Source organism: Asparagus officinalis, chromosome 7, assembly GCF_001876935.1.
Source record: "Asparagus officinalis chromosome 7, Aspof.V1, whole genome shotgun sequence".
In the NCBI taxonomy this organism is placed as follows: domain Eukaryota; kingdom Viridiplantae; phylum Streptophyta; class Magnoliopsida; order Asparagales; family Asparagaceae; genus Asparagus; species Asparagus officinalis.
In genome coordinates, this window is record NC_033800.1 from 127,250,497 (window position 1) to 127,262,252 (window position 11,756).

Genomic DNA, 11,756 nt, shown 5'->3' on the forward strand with positions numbered 1-11,756 from the left:
AGGGGGTTATCTGCAATTTATTCTTCTAAAAGTTAGAGATTGTTAAGTGTTAATAAAATCGTTGAGGGGCGGTGCTTATGATGGTACATACTACAGTTTTTCTGCGATTCACCCTTTGCCTTTACTCAATGCTTAGTTAATTTGATAGATTTGAAGAATCAGGTATGAAGGAAAATTAAGGCCTTTTTTGCTGTTTTTAGATAGGTTTGTGAATTTGTTTGTGTGTAGATTCTGGTATCGGTTTTTATTTTTTGGATCAATTTTGAGAATAAACCCTTTTCAATATTTATTTATAATTTTCAACCCACTTCTAACTTAATTAGCATTTTCGACTTAGTTTCATGGAAACTAGGTTGAAATTGGTGAATAAAACTTCACAGGATTGGCAATCCCGTGAAGTTAAAACATAGGAAACTTTACGGAATTGGCAATCCTGTGAAGTTTTAATTAGCAATTCCGGCCTAGTTTCATGGAAATTAGGTCGAAATTGCTAATTAAGTTTGGACTGGGTTGAAAATTATAAATAAATATTTAAAAGGGTCGATATAAAAATTTGTCCTTATTTTTTTCATAGGCTCCATACCCTACTTGCCGCCTAAACTATTAACTTTGTCCCTCTTATCCCGGACTAATTTTTAGTCCCTACATGCCCCTTGAACTAGTTTTCATCCCACTTTGCCCCCTAAACTGTTAAATTCATCCCTGCTTACCCCTTGAACTTTCACTTTAAGTGCCTAATTACCAGTTTTCATTCACTATTTTGTCGGTGTTTTTTAAGAGGTTTAGAGAGGAAAACGATACTTCTGGGGCAAAGTGAGACTGAAAATAGTTCAAGGGGTGAGCATGGGCTAAATAAGACAATTTTTTATTTTGGTTTGGGGGGTGGGGGATAATAAGGGACGAATTTGATAGTTTAAGGGGACAAGTGTGTGTTGTAGCCTTTTTTATATAAATATTTTTCTCTATTTTATGAAGTATGTTGTACCTGAGGTACTATTATTTGCTAGAAGCTATAAAGGATTTTATTAAAATGATTACTATTCTTTCTCATGAAAGATGTTTATTATCAGAGTTTTCGTGATGGGGCTAAGATTTTTTTTGCATGAGAATTTATAGGAAGCTTTTAATTAGTTGCAATTTTGTTTGAAAGAACACTCATACTAACTAAAAGAATCTAATTTTTAATGTTAACAAAGTATGTATACTTCTCTATGTGCCATTTCTTTTGCTTTGAATTTATAAAAGCAATTTATGCAAAGTGGTAAATGCATGAGTACTGTCCTTCACTGCCTATCTTAAATCAGGATAAATGAGGAGGGTTGTGTTAGATAGCTAGAATATAGATAAAGCCTAGCACTCATACTTTAAATCAATGTCACCCCGGTGCAAATGATAATTGGGCATCCATCAAAATGTCACATTACGTCAATGCCACCTGGTATAATGACGCCAAGAGTATTGTGAGAATTTTTTGGTGCCACATTGGTCCTCAAATATATTGCCAAGACATGAATAGCCATAATTAGAGAGGAATCATGGGAGAGAAAGATGTAGAAGGCTTATATATGAGAGTATGACTAGGTTTACGACTTTTAGTATAAATACTCTTATATAGGGAAGATTATGAAGTTGGCACTTATGTACAAGAAAGATGAATATAGTTTTTTTTAACCAAAACTAAACGGATAGATGGAAATTCTAGAGAAATTGAAGTATGGGATATAAACTTCGATTTACAAGGAAATAGGTGAATAGAAACAAGATGATAATACTTGTCAATAACACATTAACAGATAAATGTAGATTTAAAAGAGTGGTGATAGAATAATACTAATATAGATTGTATTAAGCTTGGAGGTAACTAATATTGCTAGTGCTTCTGCATAATATTTTTAATATTTATACACCCTAAGTAGGATCACCTGAGAGTAGTAGGAGGAAAATATGGAAAAACTTCGGATGAATTTCTAGAGAGAATCCTGGAGGGAAAAATTAGGTGACCTTTATGGGCTTATTGGGAAAAAAGTAGTGGATATGAGAATTTGCATGGAGGTTATGGATATGGAAAGAAGAATGAAATCAGATATGTGATTTTAGGTTTTACAATTTCGTATGATCTTATAAAAGAATTATGTGTGTGTGTGTGTCTACACACACATACATACACACACACACATACATACATACATACTTACATACATACATATAAGACGGGCAATTGATAACCTTTAAGGATAAAATGTTGAAAGTAGATATTTGGAATAAGACAGAGATATGGAAGGTTGATATTTGGAATAAGGTGATGAGGTTAATATTACATATACATATACATAGACACACACGCACGCACGCATATATATAGCATATATATATAGACATACACACATATAAATATGTATGTGTATATACATACATACATACATACATATAAGACGGGCAATTGATAACCTTTAAGGATAAAATGTTGAAAGTAGATATTTGGAATAAGACGTAGATATGGAAGGTCGATATTTGGAGTAAGATGATGAGGTTAATATTATGTGAAATAGTATGTTTTGTTGTATTAAGAAGGTGGCTGGAGAAATTCATGAATGACCTAGGACAGTAAATCGTTTGGTGACTAGAGTTGGTGAAAAGAAAAAGTTCAGTAGGTAATTACAGCAAAGGGAACATCTTAGTAAGGCTGGCAGAAATATAGGAATAATAGAATTTAAGGCTTATAATAACTATGTAAGAAATTATAATGTAAAAACTTCTAAAACATTGCTCTTTTTCCATCTTTTTGAATATCTCTTGAGATTGTGAATTAAATTCAAAGTTCTCTCTTATTTTCCCTTTTCGTGTTTTTACATTTCCTAATTTTGCATATATTGTTGGGCTCTTATCCTAGGTGATAGAAAAATAATTCTTCATATGCTTTATGGTTATATTCATCTGAGTTGGTGGTAGAAGGAAAAAGTTTCAGTAGGTAATTATAGCAAAAAAAAACATCTTATTAAGGTTTGGCAGAAGTATAGGCATAGTAAAATCTTCAGAAATATAAGTTAGATAAGAAGAAATAAGGAACAATTACTCAGGAATATAAGGTTCATGAATATTATGTAAGACATTAGACTGTGAAAACTTCTAAAACTTTGCCCTTTTTGCATCCTTTGAATTTTTCTTGAAGCTGTGAATTAAATTTGAAGTTCTTTCTTATTTATTTCTTGTTTGAAGTATTTCCTAAATTTGCATTTGTTATCAGGTTCTTCTCTTTCTTGGTGATAAAAAGTTATTCTTCATATTCTTTATGCCTATATTCATCTAAATGAACATGATACTGCCTTGACATTTGGTGTTACTTGATTGTCAGGATCAATCTTAAAATTTGTGGTCTTCGAACTTCATGTTATTGATTCATGTTTTTGTTGACCTTTGTTTTGTTCTTTCCCCATATCTATGTATAAATTCTTAACTTGAGCTTCAGTATAACTATCGTTTTGCTTGCCAAATAAAGGATGAGGAATTCTGGAAACATCCTTTCCCTTATAAGTGGTTGTATGACAGCAGAAAAAACAGACTTTGTCCCACATGTGTGGCTTTTGTACAATAGCTATTATTTTACATAATTGTGTTGCTGACAAATAGCTATAGTGGTAGGTAATATCAGTTATTGACGAACAACCTTCCTTGTTGTACGGATTATATAAATGAATAAGATATTAATTTCATGTGGAACATTTGAACTGTCAATGATTTTGTCACAGAAAAGTATTAGATCTTGTCATCCGCATTTTGTTGAAAATATATATTGTCTTGTATTGTGACAGATAATTGACTCCACAGTTTGTTTATAATCCTTTGTATTTTAATGATGTTACAGATAGATGTGAAAAGAGCGAGACCAAGAACTGAACAACGCCAGAATTACCCATCCCCGCGATGCCAATACTCAATGCATAGTGACCATGAAAATAGTGGGCTAAGCAGCAATACTTCTAACAATTACTATAACAACGGAAATCCTACCAAGTTAAAGAAGATTTTTGTAGGCGGTCTCTCTTCTAACATTACAAAAGATGAGTTCAAGAGCTACTTTGAGAAGTTTGGCAAGATAGTTGATGTTGTTATTATGTATGATAGTTCTACGCAACGGCCAAGAGGTTTTGGTTTTATTACGTTTGATTCAGTGGAGGCTGTAGACTGTGTTCTGGAGAAGAAGTTTCATGTATTGAACAATAAGAATGTAGAGGTAAAAATTGCAGTGCCCAAGGGCAGCAATAACCAAACTAATTTTAGTGACTCTAATGGCAACTTGGATAATGGAAGAGGGTCTGCCCTTAATAATCACCAAAGGGATTATTATCCATCGTACAGCCTTAGATATGGGTTTTATCCGGGTTATGCAACACCACCTGTTCCAGGTTTTTTTTATGGAGCAGCTGGAAATGGTGGTGGATATGGACCTTATGGTGGAATAAGTTATGGCACTCCATATGGGAGAATTCCTTGGAGTGGTCAGGGAACGATGAGTGCGAGGAATGGTCAGGAAATGGTGAGTGCAAGGAGTCCAGTTCCTTATGGCTACACTGTTTTCAATGTAGGTTTTGGTGGATATAGTGGCATGCCTTCTGTTGGATATCATGGCTATGTATGGTCTGGTGATGATAAGTCGAACCCAACTGATAACGATGTTAGGATAACCAATCATAGTAATGGAACAGAGGATGTTGGAAGTGAAAAGTTGGAAAGTCCACAAGTCTCCTGATTGGTAAGTCAAAAGAAAATCCTCTATTTAGTATTTTTTATAGTTTATATGTTTTGTTCAAATGTTTTTGTTTGATAGCGTGTCTGGATTTTTTCCCCACTGGTTAATGTTCCTTAATTGTCATACTTAACTGAGGTCACCACATTGTTCAATGGTAATAGTTCTTTATGGTGAACACTTTGTCCAATTATGAAATGGTTAAGTGTAACCTAAGAGTTGAGCCATTTAAATGATCGTCCATTGCCTAAATTGTTTTTCTATTAAGCTGGAAACAGAGGGGTCAATGCTTATCTAGTAGTGGTGAAATTATCTCTCTAACTACTTGTATTTGTCTTTGCCATTTGGTGATCCTATTTCATGATTTCGCTCATGTATGTGTATATCTGTACCTCTAAGGGTGCGTTTGGATACTATTGTGAGTTTTTTGTTGTTTTTCTAAAGAAACACCATGCCATTGTGTGTTTTTTCCAATGTGTTTTGAAAACACCATTTTGAGTTTCTTACCATAAAAAACACCATGCCAAACTCAAAACACATAAAAGGTGTTTTCAAACAAGTGTGATGTTTGTTGTTTTTGGGTGTTTTTTACCATAAAAATACCATGGTTCCTAAACACATGGTGTTTTTATTTTGACAAAAACGCCATGGAAATGAAGGAAACACCAAGGTTCCCAAACGCACCCTAGCTTTTTTGTAATGGTTCTATTTTTTAATATCTATTTGCGTCATTCTGTTTTTCCTGACAGTTTTCGTTTTAGGCTTTTAGCCTATTTGTTATATCGTGGAAGGAGTCTCGAGATGCTGGCTTGTGGGCTTTCCCTTTTTTGTTGTATTGGCTCTATAATCAACTAGTGAAATATTAATAGTTCAAAATTTTGAGGAGAGAATATCACTAGATGGCTGGCTATTTGTCTTTCACGGCTTTTTAGATTAGCCATATGATCATCGAGACAAATTGAGAAGTAAAAGATTGAAATATTTTTTATTGTGACATAGGAACACTTTAAGCCACTAAAAAAATGCTTGTCGTCATGTTAACTAGACACCTTTGATTTTCTTATCTAACAAAAGAAGCCTGCGTCCCCCAATCTGTGACATTATTTTACAAGACACATCTTTTTGTATGTTGATTGAATTCGTAGCTAAATTTTCAACATGCATTGTAGAAACTAGAAACGATATTAAATAGCTTGTTAAGGCATTGCTTAGCGATATTGTGTGCCATTTGTTTAACATATCTGTTCATAAGAGCATGTCGAATGCAATGTGACCTTAGAAACCTATATCTCTGTGATCACAACCCTTTGTTTCCCTCGTGGTTATAATCGTGTGGGCCAAGATCCTTCTGAGCCCTACATTGGCAGCAGTCCCAACTTCAGAAAGTGCTTTCACGTCACCTGACCTTACTTGCAAATTGCCAGCATGATACTGAGGGATGATGCCCAAACTATGTGCAAGAGGTTGAAGGCCTCATTTTCAGATCTCAGAGGTTCTGAATTGTTTTCTGTCTTATCATATTTGTTCGCTGCGATGTCATATCCACTTGTCTTCAATCCTTCATATCCACTTTATAGTATCATTCAATTCCTCTAACCATACATGCTCAACTTGTATAATATTATTTGCAGATCTTTTCATTTTGACCCCCATGGCATCTAGCATGCATCTGATCTATATTTCAAGCTGGTCTGTCAATTTCATACCCGACATTGGAGATTCTCCCTTGTTTCAGTTTAATATATAGTGATACAGGTGGAGATCTTTTTTACCATAACTCACGCGCACACATTTTTCATGTGGATATCACACATTGTTTAAACAGTTACTCTCGTGTTGAAGAGGATTTATAGGTGAACAGTATCTAGCGCACAGTTTTAGGTTGCAGTTAAAAAATCGTTCATGTAGATCTTGGTTTTGTAATGGATTAAGTTCCAGATTGACAATGTTATGGAGCAGTATAATGTTTTTTTTTTCTTTTCTACTGCCTTTGGGTTTCTCAGCATGTGGGAATGTGGCAGCCTGAAAGGGTTTGTGGATAATGTGACTTTACGGAACGGAGAATCCTGGGTTTAGTTGTGCTAATTTATTTTTACATTTTGGAAAACTAATTGGTTCTGTCATAATTATAAGGGGTAACCAAGTTGGACGGTAATAGTTGAATGGCTCATCTGAAGGATTGATGCTCATTGTGTTGGTATAGGATAAGGAAACTTTGTGATAAGGTACTGGATGACATAGATCAAATGTTCATGCTATAAAACCACTCCTATAATGCAAGGACTGAGCATAATGATCTGATCATTTGCGAATAAAGTTTGCTAGTATAAATTAAAGGAGACCTCCATTGAGTTGAGGGAAACAAAACAATATCCAAGTCAGTACCAGCTTTACTAATACCATGCCAGAGTTAATCTAGATTTGACGACGTCAAGGGGAGTTATGATTCTAGATGGATGATTAAATTTAGCAGTTAAATTCAAAAGGAGATATAAGGCATTTAATTTATGATTTGCTCCAGTCTTATAGCCTACTTAGACATATCCTTTTCTGATAGGGATTTCATGATGAAAATGAACAACTTGACAAATACTTCTGAGTGAACAAGTTGGATGACCATATTTTTCCCTTTTGCTCCATATTTTCAAGCTTGAAAATTTTGGAAAAAGTAATGATTTTTAGCCTTGCCTTCCTCTCAAAATCATACTCAACCAGTGTCAACTATGTTGGTGGGTTTTTGACCCAACCCGATTTAGCCCAGCTTGAAAGCACAGAGTGTAGATTTTTTGAGAGTTCCCAGTTTCTTTTGCTGGGTTTGAATATCTGAACCTGGCCAAACCCCAACTAAATATCTGCTCTAAGTGGGCGAAATTCATCTCCATGTTGATGAAAGGGTTTCATTATTTGTAATGTTGGAGTTAGCTATAACGTTTTTTTCTTTTTTCATGTTTGTTAAAATAGCGTTACCTGATTTCTGTGGTACTTGAATGAGATATATGTGAAGTTCTTTGACTATTTCATCGAGCTTCCTTGAGTCAACTATGAGAAACTTTGATTGATTTATGGTTGGATGCAACCATAGATCGATTATTTTATCATGTTTTTGGCAGCTAAAGGGTAACGGATGACGTATTATAATTCAAAATGTGAGGTGAGATAATTCTTTCTAATACAAGTTTGTATTTTGGAACAGGAATCTATCTGTAACTGCCAACTGGATGCGAGCCTCTTACTCTCACCTTTTGTAGCTGACAAGCTCCGACGACTGATCAACAAAAACCTTATTGATAATTTCAGGATTTGGCATCTCGCTTTTTTATTTTCAAAACTTGATTATTCTTAATGAACCTTTTATCTACCTACAAGTATTATGAACCATTTGTTTTATTTTTATTTTTTAAAAAAAATTAATTTGCTTGACTTGGCAATTCGATTATTTGGGTGGATGATCTTGCACTTTGGGCAAGTTGGTAAGGTAAGCTTGTACTTGTTTAAAGTTAAATATCTACTGTGATTTTTTTATTTCATGTAAAAATCACAAATTGTGCTGGCTTACATAGGCTGTGATCTGGCCAATAATGTCTTTTGAGGAAACTGTTGGTGTCTGAAATAACAGAATTTTGTGTTATATATGTATTTGTGTGAGTATGGCTATGGTTCTTACTAGAGTTTCTGTAGCAGAAATAAATATTTGTGTGATATGCTGCATGCTGCTCCAAGAGGGATTCGAACTTTTCCTGTTATAACTCAACCTCCATGTTAGAGTATCTCGTGAGATGTTAAGCATTCTTGTGAAATATGATAATCTTGGATCACAAGTTTGATGAGCTCGGTCTAAAATTGGATGAGTATCTTTGTTTAGGGGGGAAATTTCGAACTTTGCTGATGTAGTTGTCTACGGTCAGAGGAGGATTGAAGGGTTATATTTCATGGTTAATTGCGCATTGACCCCCATTTAGTATCGCAGATCGAAACTTTTTCAGTGGTTTGTTTTTGGCATACATGCCACGTGGATATATTTTTTTCGACTATTTTACCTTCAAGCAGACTTGCTAATTTTATCTGGGCATAATATCTGTCAAAATTTTGCCCAGGCTCGAAGAGTCGAGAAATCATCCTTCTATCTTCAAAGAATCAAGAAATCATCCTTCTATATACCAAAATTAAAATACAGGGATAATATTACAACAGGGAATTTGTGTCAATTAACCCTTAAAAGCTAAAGACAACAACACATGCCAACAATATATTCTTTGCATAAAATTCTTTTTTTTTTGGTTGTATTGTATAGCGAATTATTTAAAAACTCTTAAAATGAAAACTTTAATTTATGTCTCAGTGTTGAACACTATCAAAACTATCTATGAAAATAATTAGATACGATCAATGTTACAGAAGACGCAAGGCAGACTAGGCGTTTGAGCCAGCGTCTAGACGTTTGGCTATTTTTAAAATTATTTAATTATAATAATTAATAAAACATGTTTTAAATTCATATCAATTTGCAAACAAAAATATATAGCAATCTTAGATTCACAATAAATCATGTATAATTAAATACTAAATAACCAAAATAATAACTAACAAAATTATTATAGAAAATGCCAGGAGTCCTAAGCGTTGGATCTGACGCCTAGTGACGCCTAGAGCCCAGGAGTTTTTCTTTTTTATTTTGTAATTATAATAATTGATAATAAATATCAATGTTATAGAAAACTTTGGTCCAGACCGGTGTCTAGACGGATTTCTTTCTTCATTTAGCTGGTGGTCGATGATGTTTTTGCTAAAGGTCGGAGGAGGTAGTGAAGGTGTTCATATTTGGAGATTAAAAATTTTTGAAGGAGGTTGGAGGACATAGAGGTCGCAATACAAAAAATCAACGATCAAAACAAAGGGTGCAGCGCACATATGCAGACAATGCTCTCCTAAATACTCCCCAAACTTAAGTAGACAACCAACGTACGGCTAGGCGCTAGTTAGGCTGCCTAGGTACCGCCTAGGCCTAGGCGTACGCCTAGACGGACTAGTAGGAGGGTTTTTAAAACAGCGGATAAAATAACTTGTACCTTGTCAACTGGAGAGAATGAATACGGATACGGGTCGAGGATAACGGACACTAAACCAATGGAATTAGCCGTCCATTTATTTTAGTCTTTGCAGAACACTCCGCATCTTCAAGAATATCCCCTCACTCTCTCCGACCATCTAAAAACAATCTCGGCGGACCTCCCACTAAATACTAACCCAGCATAACATCTAAACTACTAGACCCCAAAAATCCATCAACCAACCAAGTCATCATTTCTCAATGGACAGCAACGGGAAAATAGTTCTCATCACCGGCTGCGCAAAGGGCGGCATAGGCTGCCGCGTTGTTGCTTCTGACCTTGCTCATCGCCTCTCGGGCATCATCGACGAGCCTGATGGCCCTGCTGATGCTGAGGTGATTGGGATTGATGTTGCTGACGATAAAAGTGTTGAGCTGGCTGTTGCTGAAGTCTTGGGGAGACACGGGAGGATTGATGTGTTGGTTAATAACGCCGGGATTGGATGCACCGGTCCGCTGGCGGAGCTTAATCTTGACGTTGTGAGACGAGCTTGGGAAGTCAACGCGCTTGGTCAACTCAGAATGGTAACTGTTAGTTTTATAGTAAGAGCATCTCTAACGGTTTTCCCAAAAATTTCTTCAAAATGAGGAAGCGAAAGTCATATTCTTCAAATTATTTTTGCTCCAACTCTAACAGCTCCCTTATTTTAAAGAATGGTGTATTTATTACAATAATAAAAATATTCTACATCCCTATTTTTGGATGCTCTTATGCATTGGAACTGCCCCTATGGTTTTTTTTGTAATTACGAATTTTGTTTTATATTTATTTTTTCCTCCATCCCGTCTTGAAGAACATGCTGCATTCATGACCAAGCTTTCCCCAAATATTTGAAGAATATCCCAGACTTGGGGAAGACTCCTTTTTTTCCCTCCTCTATCTCTATTTTGGGGAATGGGATGGGGAATCTGTTGGACAAAAAAAAAACCCAAAATTCTTCAAAAGTGAGAATACCAATAAAATGGTGAAGTTGTTGGAGATGCTCTTACTTTAAGAGCATCTCCAACAGCTTCCCCAAAATTTTCTCCAAAATGGAGAAACAAAAGTCATATTCTCCAAATTATTTTTGCTCCAACTCCAACAGCTTCCCCATTTTGAAAAATCGTATTTATTACAATAATAAAGCTCTCCCCAAAAATTTGGAGAATGCTGCAGATTTGGGGAATGCTCCCTATTTTTTCTCCTTCTTCCCTATTTTGGGGAATGATATGGGGAATCTGTTGGACAAAAAAAAGCTCTATATTCCCCAAAATTAAGTATTTCAAAAAGATGGGGAAGCTGTTGGAGATGCTCTAAGTAATCATAAAGTATATACACTGTCAAACCAATGGCTTGATTTTCTTGATCAAATGATCTATTTCATTTTGTTTTTAAAGGTGCAAGCGGTTGCTCCAAGCATGATCTCCCGTCGATCCGGTTGCATTGTGAACGTCGGCAGCATCGTAGGATCGGTCCCAACGCCGTGGGCTGGATCCTACTGCGCGTCGAAAGCCATGGTCCACGCGATGTCGGACTCGCTAAGGCTCGAACTCAAACCGTTTGGCATCCACGTAATCAAGGTCCTACCTGGCGCCGTCAAGTCCAATTTCGGCAAGGCAGACACCGAGAAGGTGGGACTACTACAGGAGTGGAGATTGTACGGAGAGTTCAAGGAAGCGATCGCAGAGAGGGCACGCGCATCGCAGGGCGCGCGTGCCACGGATGCAAGTGAGTTGGCGAGACACGTGGCGAGAAAAGTTCTGAGCCGTAAGCCTCCGAGGCAGATCGTGTTCGGGCATATGACGGGTCTTTTCGCGGTGCTCGGTTTATCGTCCACGTTGAGCGATTGGTTTTTCGCTAGACGGTTTGGGCTCAACAAGAAACTTCCTTGATGATGTACTGCAATTTTACAGTTCAAGATGGCG

General features: G+C 36.0%; 2 protein-coding genes across 2 annotated transcripts in view; both read left to right on the forward strand.

Annotated features, from left to right (window-relative positions):
• Positions 1 to 8,372, forward strand: part of LOC109849399 (heterogeneous nuclear ribonucleoprotein 1-like) — an 8,907-nt gene extending 535 nt beyond the window's left edge. Inside the window, exons 2-3 of the mRNA XM_020419222.1 lie at positions 3,863 to 4,750; positions 7,938 to 8,372. Of these exons, the coding sequence (XP_020274811.1) occupies positions 3,863 to 4,747 (885 nt within the window). The 3' untranslated portion in view covers positions 4,748 to 4,750; positions 7,938 to 8,372. The remainder of the gene's footprint in view (positions 1 to 3,862; positions 4,751 to 7,937) is intronic.
• On the forward strand, positions 9,785 to 11,750 carry LOC109848730 (sorbitol dehydrogenase-like). The gene is made up of 2 exons (XM_020418382.1): positions 9,785 to 10,376; positions 11,229 to 11,750. The coding sequence occupies exons 1-2, from the start codon at positions 10,053 to 10,055 to the stop codon at positions 11,721 to 11,723; spliced, it is 819 nt and encodes a 272-aa protein (XP_020273971.1). The 5' UTR covers positions 9,785 to 10,052; the 3' UTR covers positions 11,724 to 11,750.

Excerpts from the sequence above, each read along its gene's own strand:
- LOC109848730 (XM_020418382.1), top strand. The coding sequence starts at position 10,053 with ATGGACAGCAACGGGAAAATAGTTCTCATCACCGGCTGCGCAAAGGGC. Across the intron at positions 10,377-11,228 it reads CGCTTGGTCAACTCAGAATG|GTGCAAGCGGTTGCTCCAAG; the intron begins GTAACTGTTAGT and ends TTGTTTTTAAAG.